Genomic DNA, 19,438 nt, shown 5'->3' on the forward strand with positions numbered 1-19,438 from the left:
AGCACACGGGGGCTGCAAAGAAATAAGGCATCATTCAAGGCCATAGCATTGTATGAAAGGATGGGAGGTTTATTTATAAGCTTTTAGTGGCCACACCTGCCTCTGGAATATCAGCACACAATGCAAGCTGGGGTTGCCAGGCCTTCTCATCTCATCATACATTAGCAATGACTGTTAGACTAAGAATAACCACTGGGACAAAACAGCTGAGGTCCACCTTTAAGCTCCTCTTCATTTGGAAGACTCCTCAGCTTGTTAGTCCCCCAGAAACATCTCATGTCATACTGACCTTTATTTCTTACAGTGCTCACAGTGGAAAGAGGGGTCGCTGTGAGAGAAAAGCTCTGAGACAGTACAATGTTTTTAACACTTTTACTCTGACATTTCTGAAGTACTGCTATGCTTAAAGCAGTGCACCTTCTTTCAGTTTAGGCCCTGTTTTATTCAGACCACTTATGCGAATCAGTTTGGTTGCACTTTCCCACAGCACCTGAAGCACAAATATGTAATGAGTTTGTACGTGCACCAGGTGAAGCATGTATGGCATGCCGACAAGGAATAGATATTTGCTGCGCACCAAGACCGCGTTATCGTGTTTTATTAATCATTAATGCTTATTCACAATTCATGCTCGCTCCTCTCTTTTACATGCCTAAATTATGGATTAAAGCAAGAGTCAGTGTGACTGTGTGGCAAACATTTTTTCCTCGTTGGATGTTTTTGTCTGCACCTCGCAGATGCAGAAGATATCATACCTTTTAATGAATCAGTCACTGTGGAGAGAACAGACTGTGATATCTCAGCTGTATTTGATGCCATATTTATGCTACTTCGCAGGACAGAAGTGAACAAGTGTAGAGTGATGGGACAATTTGGAGGGGTTGACATGTTTTACTTTTTGGAGTGGTCACAACCAAAACAATATAGGATCTGTAGCAGCTTTGAAGTGAGCTGTTTGTATTACTTTCAATGTAACTGCTAACTTAGATTTGTTGACATCTGTGGGTCTAATGCATTGTTTGGAGCCAGTCTTGTCAGTGTAGTGAGAAAAAGTTGTGATATACAGTCTTACATCTCATTGCATTGAAAATCCCCGCATATCCTATTCGTAATTACGTCTTGGAGGCTAGTCTTAATGTTATTTTCCTTAGTTTGCATCTCATGTTTATAGTAAATCTGGCATGATATGAACCAGAGGCCAGGATATGGAGGGGTACCAGACATTTTATTATTGTAGACTTGTCATGACTTTCTTAGTGGGATTCTTCCTCATGTTTTGACAAGAAATAATATCACTATTTTTTGATATTTAAAAGTGAATATGACTCATTTTTTAATCTGTTATTTCTATCCATCTTCCTTACTTGTGGTGTCTTTGAGCAAATAGCACCGCAGCAATGTAGCTCTTAGACTGGCATTATATTGTCATTATGTTGTATATTATGTGGGATGATACATTTTTGGTTTAGAAAAAAAAAGTGAGGTATCAGTCTACACAATATTGTTATTCAAAGACTGAACACTCCCCTCGGTGTATAGCGGCCATCTGTCAGTTTTAAGACATAAGCAATCGTTGTTCTACAGGGAGTTGTCTTGGTGCAAACTAAATGTTACTAAACTTTTTTCACATCTTCTCACCTACCAGTGAATGGGCCCAGAATAGACCTTAATGGACACCAAAGTCTCAGAGATGATCCATCATTTCCTGGCCAGCCTTGACATCTGTTTTTCGTGCCTTTTTTTTCCCTAATCAAAGACCCATTAAGAGTTCATTAGAATGCAAGAGAGGAAAGAGAAGGGGTGATATGATTGCATCCAATTACATGTAGACTTCAGTTCATCAAGTGATTTTTGTCTGGGAAGTGGGTGCATTTTTCAGTGGGTGGTAAGAAATGGGCTGCTTGTTGTGATTCACGTATGCCACGTCAGAGTGGAAAAAAATGAAGTTTATCTGTTGGATGCTCCTCAACTTCAAATTGCCTTTCATCAGTGAGCCAAAAAAAGATGCCCTTCTCTGTGTATACACCATTTGTTAATGATCATTTTATATGCAATAACACTTAAGTGATATGACAGAAATGCATAAAGGATGCTAAATGAAGTTTTTATTAGACAGCGGCCAGTTTACGTCTTCTGAATAGGCGCCCACATTTCAGATTATTTTAGGGATTCAAATAGTTCTGGTCTTGTGCTAAATGATGGCTGTTTCCACTGGTTGGAGAAACAGTCGACCAATCAGATCTTTTCTTTTTTTAGTAGGTGAGATTAAGAATGGGGATATAATTTTCCTCCATAGATATCTAGCTATCTGCTAGCTAATCTGCTAATACCAAATTGGCCCTTTGATTGATTGTGATTTTGGGCTATATTAATAGAATTGATTTGACTACCTGACTACAATCATGAAAAATAGCACCATGTAAGTGGCTAATATTGACAAAGCTGTACAAGCTGTTGTCAGTCCTCAGATCGAAATAACTCTTAATTAGACATTTTTCTTTATTCAGAGTGAAAAATGTGAAGTCAACCGCTCCTTGCAGCCCCTACCGCACCTTCAGTATAAACGGAAAATGACGTCGACAGGATGGATACATCACTCGTTACTGACTGGTCAGAAATTGGCCACCATGAACACAGCGTTGAACCGAAGGAATGAAGTTACACAAATTGGCAATTCAGTCAGACTGTCAGGCTACAGGCTAGATACATGACAATAATGCTGAGCTGAACGTTTTTGCTTTTTCGTATGTTCCCTCAGCCTTACATGAACCATTTGATTGTTCTTACTCTTGCCAGTGGCATTGCCTTATATGCCTGCGACTCCCTCTTAACCAACTAGCAACTCGTGCCAACCCTCCTGTGTGGCAACAGACAGGGCCGGTTGTAGCCATTTTTGGTGCCCTAAGCAAGATTCGGATTTGGTGGGATGGGATTTGGTGGAGGATTTAAATGTTCAAATGATCCAATATCTCACCAAAAATTAGATGTGAAAGGAAGAAGTCCAAAAACTGAAAACAGATTTGTGTATCAGAACTCTCTTCTTTCCTCTCCCATTAATCATCTCATGACCCTTCAGATGGAAAATTGTGGGGAGCAGCAGTGTTTATTCCATCATGTTGTAAACTTGAACTGACAGTTCAAGGGCCGCAGTTTATTATTGTAAATAAAAGGATGCTTTTTTAATTTTGATAATGCTTTTACTGCAACCATTATTAATACAATTATGTTAGTGGTATATTCTGCTCTTGCGGTGCCCCAGTGACATCCTGCGCCCTGGGAAACTGCCTTTGTTGCCTGAGTCACAAGCTGGCGCTGGCAACATAGGATAGACTTTACTTTTGTCTTTCAACAGTCAGACTTTTTCTATGCATTATGTCATGAGAATAAAGGAGAAACATTCATAAAGAATTTCATTGGGTGATATCAAAGAGATCAGAGAACAGAATCATTAGTAGTCTGTCATGCAAACATTTCAATGGACCAAGTTAACACTATGCAGCTTATCATAAAAGATAAATTTAGAAAAAATATGGCTGCTGCCAAGATGGGGTTAATGTCGGTTGATAGTTCTATGACAAAGTCACTCATCTTATCTTTGTTAAGTTCTCTCAGCATCTTCAAACAATTTCTTTTAAGGATGTTTTTTGCCTATGTTCTACTACTTTACTAGCATCTCTTCATGCTGGAACTTCGCCTCAAATGTGGATAGTGTATAATAAATTAGGCAATCAAAACTGCTTATATCCCAAAATAGCCTTCTGAGAGACTGCTTTGGAGTTTAAACCTCAAAGGAGTCATTAAATGTTAATGTGAATCTCTACCAATACACTGTATGGGAAAAAAAATCAAGGGCATGTATCAAGTTTCAAGGACATATTGCAGTGTGTGCTTTTCTTTTTTATTCTGATGGGAAGAAAAAAAAGTAAAAGTATGCATTTCTGGATTTCGAGGAAGCCCTCAACTTCTCTGGCACTGATCGAAATGAGCATTTACCTGTCTCTTTAGTGCTCTCAGGACTAGAAAGGACGCAAGTGGCCAAGACCCTCTGCCCGTCCAGGGTGGACACACCTGTCAGCTGTGTTTGAATTTCTATTGTGTTCACCTGAACTACTTTTCTCCCTTCAAAGTTTTATTATGCCTGTAGCATTTGAGTGCATTCGATCTTCACGGGACTCGGAGAGTTAAAAGAGAGGAGAAAGGCAACCTTCTGGCAGACAGAAAGAAAAGGTCAGTCAGTGCTGCCAGCCAAGAAAAGACAGTTTTTTCTATACACCTGTCCAAAAAGAGCCAGATTGGAAGATAGAGGAAAAGAGCACAATGAAAAGCTGGGCAGCCTGTTGCCATGTCTTCCCTTTCTAAACCCGCCAGAGAACAGAAAACCCCTCTCACCCCTCACCTGCAGTTTTTGTGAGAAGGATTGGCTATGAGTTAAAATAGACTTTTTTTTCCTTTGTTCACTCCTATTTGCCGTTTTACATCCTGTTTGAATCTCTTGGAGATAGTTGTCCCAGTTTTTTTTTTTTTTTTTGACTGGGTCTCGCCCAATTCCTTTGTCTCTCTGCCTCCCACTTATTCCCACTCACAAGAGCAATTTCATGTATCAATTTCATTGTCTTTTATTCTTTTTTTTTCTTCTTTTAGTCGCAACAGTGAACTCTCCTGAAACGATGCCAGTGCGAGCTCTCTGCTCATGTTAAATCATCCTTTGCGATGCCTACTTTTCTTAATGCTCTTCTATCAACCCTATTTTCACTACAAGGGCAGAGCCCACTCATATGACAAGGGTAGCATATTTGACTTCTTCTCAAATAGCGGAACAGAAGCATTATGTTTATTGACATACTTGGGCTTGGAAGAGGGTCACAGAATGCCTGAGGGCTATAAAATATAATGTGCAACATGCTTACGGTATACTGGTTTACTACTGGCTTGCAGAGAACAAGATAGGAGCCACCAACAACACCCACTGTAACAGTTTTACAAAAAATTAAGAGAAAAAAATCTGCTGGGTCAGTAAAAAAAAAAAAAAAGAAATAGAGAGCAATCATTGATCCTAAAAGCACTCCAGAGTTGGTTGTCTAAACCTTGTAGATCTGGCTTTATCTTAGGGAGCAGACTGCAGTTGTTGATTTAAAGTATTATATGTCTTTATCCCTGCATTTACCTATTTCCATGGTGTACCCGTTGGTTTGTAGCACTTAGCTACTATTCTGCTAAATGTACTGCATGTCTCTGCATGATTTATGACACGATGACTTATTTTTTTGTTACTGATGTGCCTGAAAATCTTAAATTGGATTTTTGGTCTGCTTTTTGCCTTGAAAAATACATATTGTAACTATTTTATACGCTGTATAAACAATATATAAATACGGTCATTGTCAGACCCCTGAAAAATAAAGCTTGTTGATATTCTCTACAAAGGTGCCACCGTAATTATGATTAGTTCCTTAGTTAAGACCCTTTAAAAAGGTATATTTGTTGCCTTTCCTCTTGTTATCTGTATATAGGTCAGGCTAGTCCTGTAAAATATTCAATTGGATATCTGGTAGCATTTGTGTAATCTAGCACACAATGGGTATTAAACCACAGATCTAGCCAAGGCTTATATTGTCCCTTGTAAAACATCACATGGATGCAGATAGCTACACTGCTTCCCTCTCTGAGTTGGACCGTTAAATGGGATAACTTCGTTGTTTAGCTGCTTGGAAAAGAAATGCAAAGAAAGGAGAGGACGTCAGTTTTAACTCATAGGTAAACCCCCTGCTTTGATGCAAAAGCTGATCTGATCACCCAAAAGCACAAAAAAACCCCCCCATGTTTTAGAGTTCTTTCGATCCATTTATCCATGTATTCAGTGTAACACATAAAATGACATTGTTAGCCTCTGTAATTTAACTACAGACTGTGTACAATGTGCTGTGTTGAAGTGACGTTCGACCAATTGGGCAATGCGGCGTTTTAACATTTTAACGGCTAATTTGTTCAGTTTAGTCCACCGTATTTGTACAGTGTGGCCAAGCAGGCAGAATGTGTTCATTGCTTGAAAAAAAAAAAAAAATACACTACTTGCCAACAGGCTGTTGAGTTGTACTTTGGATTCTTTGCACAATCCACCTCACCGCTTTATGGTCTGAAACAATGAATGTCTATAGTACCCAGCAAGGATAATAGCCCTTTTAAATACAGCACTTTAATATGTTATACAGGTTCAAGTTTATTATTCTGGCATATTTTATTCGCCTCACCTGGAGACAGAGTGACCAACGTTAGTAACTAAGAATATTTTAATTGGCCAGCTGGATGGTTTTGTGACACTGTTCAAAAGTCAAACTTTCCTCAACCAAACCAATGAATACACAGAACAGTACTGATGTTTCCACTTGCTGAATTTGCAGAGCATCAGTTCTGAAAACAAAAACAAATTCTTTAGGAATTTCAGTAATATAACTCAAAAGTGATATTAAAAGACAATGTTATGTCATTTTTTTGAGTGTTTAATATCTTATCTTGGAATGCAAGTCAACACAGCATGAACTTTCCAACATAAATATTTGGTACTGTAGAAAGTCACAATCTATAAATACAAAACAAAAGAAAGCTACAACTTTATTTTGCATCCGTTAATTTACATTCATTCAGCAGACACTTTTGTCCACGATACAGAGGTACAGATGTACAATACATCTGTACCTCTGTACCTCTGTACTGTGCTGTACAAAGTCTCACATCACACTGTTTCAACACACCTGACATTATTACTTTACAGCTGTCTAAAAGAGATTGTGTTCAGGCTATTGAAAACCTAGCTGTTATCGGTTTGACTTAGGTTGCACCATGCCCCATCTTCTAATATATTTTTTAAACGCTGTAAGAACAGAAAACAATGAGGAGAACAAAATGAGTTCATGAACTTTGAACACAGAAAATATACATTAATTCATTTGTTACATTTCTTTTTTAGGTACAGATGCAATCTTTTTATGTATTTAATAAATCACTCATAATACTGACATACTGCATGTTGGCGAGCATAAAAATAGTAATATATTCCTTCATAGTAGAAATTCATCAGTCATTAAATCCCATTTCAAACAGCTCAAAACGTGACAATAGATGTTGGACTGTATCTAATACTTTGTTCAGGGACAAGGAAATCAAATTTGTTTTCATATCTAATCTTTAAGGCTGAGTGTCCACATTGTAATTTAAAAGTGACCAGACCGGGTTTGTGTATTTAGGGAGTGTAATAAGTTGCAATAATGTGTCGTCATAGTGATGGCACACAAACTCACATGCTGACTATGTGCGAAGAGTTTGGGCTGTTGTTAATTCTACTTCTGTTATGGATAGTGCGTAAGGCCTCTTCAGTGTGCAGGGTTTTTTGTTTTTCCAAAAAAGTAGCAGCCAGCTTAAAAACTGAGCAACCTTGTTTCCTTGAAATCACATTCATACACAATATGTTTTGAAGGAAATGTGATGCCAACTGGATTGTTTCCTTTTAATATAATGAGGAAATGTTATTAATTACCTCCATCAAGGAAGTTATGTAATCACCCATGTCTGTTGGTTTGTTGGTTTGTCTGTTTAATTTTAGGCAGGATTAAGTACTGAACCGATTTGCACCAACGTTGGTGGAGGGATGGGGCATGGGCCATGGAAGAACCCATAAAATTTTGGGGCAGGGCTGGATCATTTACTATGATTTTGATTTTTTTTTTTTTTTTTTTTTTTTTCCCTCTGAGGTCTGGTTTATGTTGTTTGACACTGGCCTTGGCCGAGGTCTGCACTCGTTATGTTTAGGTACTCACAGCATTTGGTTACGGTTACAGAAAGATCGTGGTCTGGTTTAATACACAGTTCTGCTACCGTCAATAAATGTAGCGCTTCATTCACAGACAATTGCCTCTGAACACAAGTAGTAGTATATGAACACAATTTCTAGGAGAGAGGGCTGGATTTGAGTGGTCAGTCTGAGTTGAATTTTAAGGAAGTAATTTAAACTGCATTTCTAACCACTGACTGTACAGTACAGTTATGACCAGTGTGATCATGTTTTAGACTTTGATGACAACATAAAAATACTATTGTTGATGTGAAATTACTGATATACTGAAATATTAGGATTAAGTGATACTTTACTTTTTAATCTTAATACAGTAGCTGGTATATTCTCTTTGCTGCCTTTGATGCGTTTGAGCACCAGGCAATCACTGATCTACACTACAACCACATGACAACAGGAAGCTAAGTCCAGAATAGAGGATATCAGTAATGAAAGAGGTTAACTTTTGTTGATGCTTTCAACTATTGAAAATGTTTTAAAAATATAAATTCTGTGGGTAAAAATGTGGTTAATTTGTAAAACAAATACTTCACAAAGTAAACAAGGACTTTAAAACGGATGCATATACTATGATTTCTTCGAATGTAAACCCACAACTTCAAGACTATCCATATTTATTTTTAACAATTTTTCATTTCTGGATTCGATTCAGAAAACTGGCAATGAAATGTATTTAAAGGTCCAGAGGAGGTTTTTGAGCATGACTTAGTTCATGATAAATTTATGTCTTAACTTGAAAGGAGAGTTTATGAGTCTGTCTCTGCATCGTCAGCCACACAGTGACAGGAAAGCCAGTCTTCATCTGCTAAAACACCCATCCCATCAACTTCCTTCTACCCCTTTTGTTAAAAAGGCTACAGTAAAGAAAACATCTCTACTGATATTTGTTGACCCAAATGAGAAAAAGCATTTTTTTTTTTTTTAAGATTGTTGAAAACTATTCTTGAATTTGTACCATCCAACATCCCATAAAGACTTTGCTTCGATCTCTCCTCTCCTCCTCTGTCTTCATCTCCCTCACCATCCTATGCCTTTCTGGGACCAGTCCACGTCGAAGGATAGTTTGTCCTTCTGTAATCACAACTGTCTTTGGATGCATCTCCAAGAAGGCTTGCAGGCATCCGATTTTGTTTGTAACCTGATTCAAATAGGACATCGCCAGATGGTCTGTTCTGATCTGATTGCTGGTGGAAATCAGGAACAAGTAGTTGAGAGGGGGAAAAATGGGTGTTGCAGTACGGTTGGGTTGGTGAGTTTACAGTGCTATCATCACACCCAGAGTCTGACCATTCAGAGTTGTCGAAGCTCTGCAGTGATGCTAATGATGGGCCCTCGTTGTTAGACTCTATGAGGTCTGATAAAAGAAGTTTTCTCTCTGGGTTAAGAGGGGATTCTGTGTCACCTGTGCTGCTTTTTAACTGAAGGGTGAGCAAAGGCAACACAAGTTGGCCGTTGGTATCGCGCAATGTGTGCAACAGCAGCGACCCGGCTGGGCTGCTCTCACAAGCATCCAGATCAGGTAATGGTGGTACTCCGTGTAACATCAGCTTTGGACTCACTCCACCTCTGTCCCAGGGTTCTTCACTGGAAGGCAATGGTAGGTTACGGGTTTCTCTGGTTTCAGTGGTAGCCTGCTCAGAATTCTCTTCAGTTGGGACATGGACAGCCACTGCGCTGTAGATTTCAGAGGACTGGGTGCTTGTATCCTGGGGATTTGGTGTTCGACTGTGTGCACCTACGCCCACAGAGGAACCAGTGCTGCCTTGCCAAGTTTGGCAGGGGATGTCCTGTGGGGTATAACCTCCACACTTAACTGAAGGCATATTTGGCTTCACCTGAATTGTGGCGTAAACTGTTTGGTCCCTTGGAGTGCTGATCATCGGTTTGGAAATGATGATACGGCTGTCTGGAGGTTGAATTACTTTACACAAGGTGCCAGGAGTGGTTACCTGATTTAAAGATACGGAGGTTAGTGCTCGACAACAGCATTTCTGAATAGTGTATAAATATAGAAAATGAAAATGGGGCAACTATGCTACATGAGAAAAAGTTGAGCAAGTTGAACAGTAAAAATGTTGGCATTTTATAAGAGCTCTGCTGATCTATTTACAGTAGATCACAAAATAGTTCACTTCACTGAAACAACCATGACTCACTGGACAGTATTACACTTTACTAAAACAACATCCGCAATGTCTTGGCGTGTTTAATTACTTTGACATTGTTGCCTCACATAGGCTCACAGAACATCTGTAAAGTCATCAATGTACCTTAAGACTTGAATTTCCAGTAAGGTAAGATTTCCTTGTTGTAAACCCAGACAAACAAAAGAACACTGAAGAAAAGTCTTACCAATGACTGTGGCATGTTATTTTGCTTTCCACCCTTCACATAGTGACACATCCACACAACTGATGTCATGACCACGGCTGCCAGAAGAGCAGCTCCTATCAAAAGCCATGGCAAAAGCATGCGAGGATCACCTGAGGGAGAAGAGAGACGCTGTCATGTACTCATCTGGTTGAAAAAAACAGCACATGTATATCTGTATAATCAGATAAGCGTTTCAAAACAGTGAGTTAAAAAAATTTCCTACTATCACACACAAGCTTAGGCATGTTCCCAGGGACTAGCATTCCTGTGATGTAGGGCTGTTGAATACACTGTATTTCTGGATGTACCAGTACATATTAGTGCTTGTGGGAAGCAGTCACATGTTTGTTAACAGGAACTTTTCTCAACAAAAAACAACACAGCAACCTATAGAAATGGATTTACCCCTCTAGGAATAGGATAGCTATGGATTTGAATGCATTTTGAAAATTGGAAATACTGTTGTACATGTGTAATGTAAAAGTATTATCTCATCATTACATGGCATTCATTATCGTCAGGTTTAAGAGTTACGAATAAACAATAAGCCAAATCAAGCTGAGAAGAAGGTCACCTTTGCAAACTGTGTAATCTAATCTCTTGTCACATCAGTATGACAACAATAGAGGAGGGAGAGAGTTTATGAGAGCGATTTTCTTGGAATGGCTATTTTAGAGGGATTGATTCAAAATATGAACAATATGGTCATTGTGGCCAGGACCAGTATTTTTCACCAGCATCTTCATCGAAGTGTTACACTGTGACAGTGAGGCTTGGTAGAGATGAAGGGACTGATTTATAAAAAAAAAAACTGTCTTGATTTATTACCAAACCACCACACTGTTTCTGAGTGGCTGCAGTTACTTGAGGAGATGAGACAAATTACTTCAAGTAAAACATAGAATAGTATCTTTATTCTGGCATTAACTCCACAGCAGGTGGGTCCTAAAAAAGCTTCCCACTAAGTTGTTGAGTGTCACACTGTTGCCTCAAATTAAATCAAGTTTTTCAAAATATTATAAGGGTATGTCTGCTCCCTTCAGTCAAGTTTTTATAAATGTACATGAAGTTATTTATTAACTTTTATTCACTCAAACTGGCTTGTGATTTTCATTTTATATAGGAAGAGCCTATCGTGGCTAAAATATATAAAAATAGACACACCTTTATGAACAAGTACATCATCTGCATATGACATTTATATGAATTTTGGGCAAAATCATATGCTGATACCCATTAGTAATTATTACCCAACATTTATGAGCCGATGAATATATTGTGCACTACTTCTATAAGTGTGTGAAGAAGAGAAGAGGTTGTGGTCAGCGCTGTTCTCACCCCGCAATGTGACACAGAAGGAGGCATTCTCACTCCCTGTGCGACCCCATTCAGAAAAAGGCTTGTAGACCACATGGCCGCAGTACTTTGTTTGGTTGTTCTTCAAGTTGATGACAAACCGACCGGTTGTGGTTTCATTGACCTGGACACACAGTAAGGTCATATGGATGATAACTGATCGTTTTTAGTCCATTGAAGGTTGCACAGGTCAGATAAACGAAAAACTCTGAGACAGCAGGGAAACCATATATGCAATATTTTACCATATAAATGCACTTGATTCACGCACATATTTTAGGTATCGGTAGATTTGTCAACTTCTTATAATTGAAAATGTAGGCCTGATTTTACTGCTGTGTAAACATACACTCAGTGGCCACTTTTTAGGTGCCCTTTTAGAGTCTAATGCAATTCAATTCAACAGTTCTCCCATAAATTCTACCTTTTTTATAAAGTTTAAAACGTTCAGTTCTTGTTGTTAGAAATGTGTAACTTAAATTACTTTATGTATATGTAATGTTTATGTTTATATTTTGTCATAGTTAACAACGGTGTTGTACTGGACTACATTATATTGAAATGTGTTTCTATTTTTTTCCCTTCTCATTAAGATATAAGAGGTGGGCAGACTAAAAGAAACACCTAAATATAATGCAGTCCAATACAACACCACCACTGACTACAACCTCAATGCAGAAACATATGACAGTGTCAAAAAAATCAGAACATTATGGGCTTCGATTTTATGGCAGGGCTGTTTTTATTGGACTGCATTCGATTGTGCAGGTGTTACCTAATAAAGTGACCACCCAGAGTACAATTAGCAGCGTCAGAAAAACATTACAACTTAAGTGTAGTTGTTTTTCAGTGTTAGTCACTGTATTAAAAGACACATAAATTGATATGGACTAGTGTTTTAACTTTTGGTGGTGATACAAGATTCTCTTATCTCTTTGCTTTTACTTGTATTTTTATCACATGGGATGGCTTATCTAATTCTATGACTGAATTATTATGTGCACGGACTCACCAGTGACGCCCACTTTGGTTCGGTGATTTTCAAGATATAAACAATTACAGTTTTGGCGGGCCCATTTTTGCTCCTGCGAATGATATCGGCCACGGAGACTCTGTTTGGCCCCAAGGGCAGGGTGACGTTAACATACAGGGACGACACCGTTGTGTATGTAGACAAGGTGGGTGGGCCGAGAATAGCTACGGAGACAAACAAAGATGAATGAATAAAAAATGCAACAGAATACATCTGGCTTGGAGGGAACACAGAAATGCTTGAATGAACGTGGAGATTCTTACTGTCTGCTATAGGTTTAAACCTGTTCGTAGTGCGGTGAAGCAAGCCGCCGTTAACGTACACCTGAGCCTGGTACTGAACGTCAGGAACCGATGGGGTTTCTGCAGTCAGGTCACAGGTCAGAGCAATAATGTTCTGACACTCCTCTTTTATCTTGAACTGCTTTTCGACATCGCTGTAATGAGTGCAGCACAGTGTGATCAGTCGGTGATACTGAGACCCCATGAACCTGGCAGTGTAAGTTCACTGGTACCCATTTTACATAGTTGTCCATTCGTTAGTTTGACTCAAAAACTCTGAAAGTAAAAATTATTATTTTTCAAGTCTGTCTTAAAACACTCTGAGTCATAGAGAGAGCAGTCTGAGTTGATCGAAAATCATTTGGATATCTTGAGTTTCCCTGGACAGGTGACTGGAGGTGAAGTGCAGGGATAGTAACACACAGACAGAATTTCTTACTAAAAAGGAGATTTTCCTTTTCCTGACTTAGGAGATATCCGCTTTATTTGACTAACCCAGACTGAAGCCTCATTAGCTTCAGATAATCTTTGGAATAAATATTTTACACAGAACGAAGACTGTGGATTTTTTTCCTCTGTCACTAAGACTGGAAGCGCATGAGGACTGGATTTTTTTAATGGCCAATTATGAACAGGAGGAATGATTACAGCAAGCAAAACCTGTCTCGGTGGCCGTATGGGCACCTGACCATTGTTTTAAGACAGGTTCACAATTTTTCAAAATCTATCCTCTGAACAAAGACTATGGTGTATAGTTCTGACAACCTACATTCAAGCACTGAAACTGTTCTGTGCAGGACATGGCAACAATGAAATAAACACACAAAGAATGTCCTGACCAATTCATCATTTGAAGACAGAGTGCCTTTTTGAGGAAGACAAATGACAGCATTTTTGTTTTTAATGGGGAACTGATATTGAGCGGGCATAGCTAAGCCACTCTTCCTCTGCAGCTGATTTGATGCTGGAGGTCATTCCAGAAATTTCGGGTGACAGTGACTGGGCAAAAAAGTCAATAGGATAGGGGTTGCGATTGACATTTGTCTGGGAGACTGCGTCATGAGTAATTAGCTGAGATAGCCTTTCCACTTTATTGAGGCCGCCTGTAGAGACCGAGTGAAAAGAAGAAAGAGAAGAAATTCTTCCTGGAAGCCATGAAAGTGCACACTATCACTGCTCCATCACCATTCAGTGAGGACAGCAGAGTTCAGTCCATACGGGGGAACAGTCCCTATAGCTATTCTTTATCGTTGCCTCTACGCCTCTGGTAGTTGAGCTGATTCTGAGTAACGATGTGGTACACTTCATTAGCTGCATGCTAGTTTTTGAAAAATTCATTTACTGGGCAACTGGCCTTTCCGGACAATATAAATAGGACAAGAGAGAGAGGGAGAAAGAGGCTGCAAGGGAAAGCCAGATAAGGACTTGCTGGTTAATTTTCTGCATGATACAATCTCTAAATATTAAAGGATAAAGATAGTGATTTTCTATATTTTTATATCAATGAATTCCTAGACCAAAACTGACAACGTTTGAGTCCATCTCTCAGTGCTGTCCCCAGACTGACTGTAGTTCTCTGACATTAATCTAAACCTTTTCAGCAAGCTTTGTTAAAACAGAAGTAAATGCTGTATTTGTCGGAGACGGTTTTTTCAGCCGTGGACTTGGTGTGCCAGTAAGTATTTTTGACAGAAGGCTGGTGTATGTCAACTTGGTTCAAAATAAACTACAGTGTCTGTGTTCATTGCAATGAAAAAAACACGTTACTTAGTGCAACGATGTGGCTAATTCATTTGGTTAACCCACATTTTGGAGGTCTGTGGCCCAGAGTATGCCAGTACTTTTTATTGGGATTGTTTGAATGGTGCTACATCACCTCCAGCTCGAGATGTTACTATAATAAAATTTTGCATAAAATACAATATGTGCCAGGTTTGAGTTAGATAAACTAATTTGTTATCAAGTCTACAAAATTTTGATTTTGAAATGCTTTGACATGGACACTGACACTCTGAGCTCAGGGTTTACAATGCAAACACATTTTTTCTGGTTTGACCCACTTATATAATAATAATAATCTCATCTGTCATCCTGGGTCTCACCTTTTGTACTGGACGCTATAGAGCACCTTTTCCCCTGGGGAGGCAGGCTTCACGGGGTTCCAGTGGAGGACATTGTTAAAGTTCTTGGAGACAAAATACACCGTCCGATTTCCAGTCGAAAGACAAGCTGAGGGAAAAAAGGGCAAAAAAAAAGGGCAAAATAGTCTATCATTGTGTGGTGGATGCCATGATGCAGCCAAGATTTCCCATCACAGCACATACCGTAAAACCATTCAAGCCCCTGCATCCACTCTCAGCCCATATATGAAGTCCTTGGGGAGGCACAGTCACTCAAATTTGTCACACTATAGCTGCTAAAGCCTGAGCGATCCAGGACCACAGGGATATTATGCAAAACTGACTTGTTTCTGCTGGTGGTTGAAACTCAAAACTGCGCTTTGTTCCTTTACTCTGCATGTCATGTCTTTCAAACAACAAAATAATTGCCTTCTCTCGGGCTGGCACACAGGAAAGGGATATGGAACACTATCCTTTAGTGCAAGAAGTATATTCTCCTCTGTTGTATAGCTACAGCAAATCATACATACACTTTCATGCATACACTTTCTCAGGATGTGAGTCCATAGACACATAGCTAGTGGTTTTCCAATCCAGAGCGTATTACAGTTTTAATGTTACAGCTCATGTGGTTTATTGAAGATGTGAAGGACACAAGGCTGAAAATTACACAGTCAGTAGTCCATTCAAAATTAGCATTTTTATAAGCTGTGCCATATTATTGTCAATATTACATCAGCCAGACTCTAAAATGAAATGGCATTTTCCATCGATCGCTATCATTTAAAAATTTAGTCCTTGTGTTGGGGGACTCTCCTTCATTTCAAATGAAGAGAGAATCACTCTCCGTCAAACATTTCGCTTGGCTTTATTGTTTTAGTGTTATTATTTAGTTCTCCTATTAGGTCCACTTTGTAGAAAAAGTGGTCCATTAAATGTTTGACTGCCGGTAATCAACAACGTTTAATCAAAACAAAGATCCATATTAGCGTCTCTGTACTCACCATAGCAGAACAGCAGGAGGATGATGACATTCACAGACCACATCTTCACCAGGTATGTGGATGACAAAAAATATGGGTCCTACACCATATAAGCTGTTGCTATGTTGCGAATTCTAAACTAAAGCAATATATAATACAAACCACAAAAAAAACAAAAAAAAAACACGTAAACTCGTTAATCTCCACAATCCTCCTGAACAAAACCAGAATCAATGTCAAAACGGCAATAAAATATTAAAGTTGTGTTGGGTTTCATTGCATTTTCCTGCCTCCACTCCTCAACCATCTCCTATGTGTAATGGGAAAGGAGTGGCTTTACACAGGTGTGCAGGTGTACTTTGGCACATATTATCATTTTGTTCCTGTTTTTCTGTTACTCTGTGTTCCGCCCACTTGCATACTTTCTCCCGACTCAACTTCCCTTTTCCTCCTTCCGTCTTCACCTGTCTCTCTCTCTCTCTCTCTCTCTCTCTCTCTCAAAGTCAAATTCATAATCAAAGGTGCTTAAATTGCTTCAAAGTTTTAAAAGAAAACAATGTTGCCCAAGCATCAACATACAATTTGCAAAAAAAAGAACAATAAAATAACACCAAGGTTGATATACATGTGAATATTTATTTTATATTTACAGTATGTCATACGTATGTGTGTCTCCGTGTGTCTAGGTCATTCACTGTCCCTCAGGTTATGGCATGTTGATCGATCTCTCTCTCTCTCTCTCTCTCTCTCTCTCGCTCTGCTTGTCTTTCAGGTTATTTCTGGTGTCTGTAGTTTACTGGAAATAATGAGGGCTCGCAGAGGACTGGAAGTGAAAGTGTGTGGTCACACTAAATGTTAAGGTGTGTACCTGGTTCACAGACCAATGAGTACATACAAGCTGAAACAACAGACATTGTTGTCACACGGTTTAGATAATGAACAAACAACTGGGTAAATAAATGTATGAAGAGGCATTTAATTTTGTGTCCCCATTGCTGTAATTACAGTGTTAGAGTTATGATTTCAAAACAAGTTGGGAGATGTAAATCTGCTGTTATCAAACCTGGTTTTGGAGTTATTTTTAATTGGCCAGTGTAAAAGCAGAAAAATAAGGGCATGTCTAATGGTTATCAGTTGTAATATCATAGTGTTGTGTGTTAGGTTAGAGGAGCTGTTACACAATATGATTGGCCTGAAATCAACATTTGTACTTTCCTGAAGTACAAAGAGATAGGAACCCATTATCTTTGCTATTATCAAATTGTGTTCTGATAGCCGGTTCCATTTCGGATCCCATTCCCGTTCGGCAGAATACCTGGATTCGTTATGCTCTGATGTAAACGAATCTCTTGTTGAACCTTTTGTTTTCTCATTTTTCATTATCAAAGACTAATGTTGAAAACACGCAGGTAAGGTTAAGCAGCTTCTTTATAGCTGGCACTGACTGTTGCTTTAGTTCGTTAAAATGACCAACTATTCTTGTGATACATTATATTGACTGTAGCTGATAATTCTGTAACAGCTCCACTGAAACTTGAGACTCTCGGTTAATGTGCTGTTTCCCAGCCATAGGCTTTACTCTGCTTACAATTGTGTGTGAGTGAAACAGCCATGCTTCCTAGAAATGATGTTTATATACAACTAAGATGCCACAGCAAATAAGTTGTGTAGGAAACAACTCATTACTCCACGACCGTGGGTGAACTGTGTTTGTTTTTTGTAGATCAGCAGAGTGGCCACTCTTCTCTAGGGAAATGATCTTGTTGATTGAAGCATTGTTTTGATACAGGTGAATCCCAGTTAAACCTTTTTATGCAGATCTAATCAGTATTTTGAGCTCATAATCATCATAGTATCAAATCAGGACTTCCCTTGAAAAATCTCGATACAGTGATGTGATTCCTGATGTTTGAACTCATGATAACGGGAGGGAATTTGCATAAGTACCTGACACTGCCAAATGTGTTTGGACACCCAAGTATTACATCCGTTCACTCAATTGGGAGTTTATTACGAACACCTAGCTAAAACTAATACAGTGTAATACAACAGTTCTGTAATAAACCCTACCTTCATGGAGGTTATAATGTTCACTCTTTGTTGAAACTGTTTTAGATAGCTGTTGGTCATTTTTGAGGCTGCAGCTTGTGGTGGCGTTGAACTGTATTGCATTATGAGGACTGGTGTTTCTGTTACTTTGTCCACCCCATCTGTATCAATGAAGACAGGCTAAATAGCAGAAACACACGTGCATAATGCACTATAGTAAAACAGCACCACAAACGACATCCTCCAAAATGATCATACACGTGAATCAACACCTCTCTATAACAACGTCAATAAAAACTGAACATTATAACTTTCTTGTAGGTAGAATTTATTGCAGGACTGTTATATTAGGCTAGTTTTAGCTAGGAGTACCTAATGAATTGCCAGCTGAGTGTACAGTACATGAAAGTAACATCATGCTTGTCCGGCTGTTGGTCAAAAACCCTTTTATAATCATTTAACACATTTGTATTTCAGAGAAGACTTGCACAATATAGGTGGTTGGCCGCAAAAATGTATGTTAGCACTAAGATATCAAGTTCAATTCAAGTTATTTATATAGTGCCTAATCATAATATACATTATGTAAAGGCGTTTTCCAGAGTTATGTCAAGACCTTACAATATTGTAGGGAGAAACCCAAAAGTGCCCACCGTGAGCAAGCACTTGGTGACAGCGGAGAGGGAAAAGCTCCCTTTTAACAGGAAGAAACAACTGACACAACCGAGGACAGAGAGGAAAAGCGCAAACTACAGGAGAGGGAAGACACACAGTTAATGACATGCAGCAGTGTGATATAAATACATGTGGAGAGAGAGAAGCCCCTTTTATACAGCTTTGTTCAAGGCAGGAATTTGTGCCCCTATTCCACCTTGCCGTTCTGTATAAAAGGTACGAACGCAGAATGGAGGAGCATTGATGTTCTCCCTTTAAGCTGGCAGTAGTGGTAGTCACAGAGCCGGATCGATATCTGTGTAAAAGGGAGAGCCGGCATGGTGGGACGGACGCTGACGCTGTTGTGTTACACGTCACGCCACCGATTCCAGAACGCCGGCTTTGTTTGGTTCAGCATAAACGAGTAAAGCCACAATAATGAGGGGTCCTCTTAACGCCATTATAGCGGGATCTCTGTTTGAAAAGAGGCTAGAGAGAAGAAGTGCTCAGTGCGTCAGGGGAGTACCCAAAGCAGCCTCGGCCTATTGCAGCATAACTAAGAGATGGTTAAGGACTCACCTTAGCCAGCCCTAACTATAAGCTTTATCAAAGGGGAAAGTTTTAAGCCTAATCTTAAATGTTAAGAGGGTGTCTGCCTCCCGAACCAAAACTGGGAGCTGGATCCACGGGAGAGGAGCCTGACAGCTGAAGGCTCTGCCTCCCATTCTACTCTTGGAAAGTCT

General features: G+C 39.2%; 1 protein-coding gene across 1 annotated transcript; it reads right to left on the reverse strand.

Moving 5' to 3' along the window:
• Positions 1–7,761: 7,761 nt before the first annotated feature.
• On the reverse strand, positions 7,762–16,288 carry ifnlr1 (interferon lambda receptor 1). The gene is made up of 7 exons (XM_040118372.1): positions 16,014–16,288; positions 14,992–15,118; positions 12,872–13,044; positions 12,588–12,772; positions 11,558–11,699; positions 10,199–10,329; positions 7,762–9,795 (listed from the first exon to the last, which is right to left on the reverse strand). The coding sequence occupies exons 1-7, from the start codon at positions 16,054–16,056 to the stop codon at positions 8,872–8,874; spliced, it is 1,725 nt and encodes a 574-aa protein (XP_039974306.1). The 5' UTR covers positions 16,057–16,288; the 3' UTR covers positions 7,762–8,871.
• Positions 16,289–19,438: the final 3,150 nt, after the last annotated feature.

This window comes from Xiphias gladius, chromosome 22 (assembly GCF_016859285.1).
Source record: "Xiphias gladius isolate SHS-SW01 ecotype Sanya breed wild chromosome 22, ASM1685928v1, whole genome shotgun sequence".
Taxonomy (NCBI): domain Eukaryota; kingdom Metazoa; phylum Chordata; class Actinopteri; order Istiophoriformes; family Xiphiidae; genus Xiphias; species Xiphias gladius.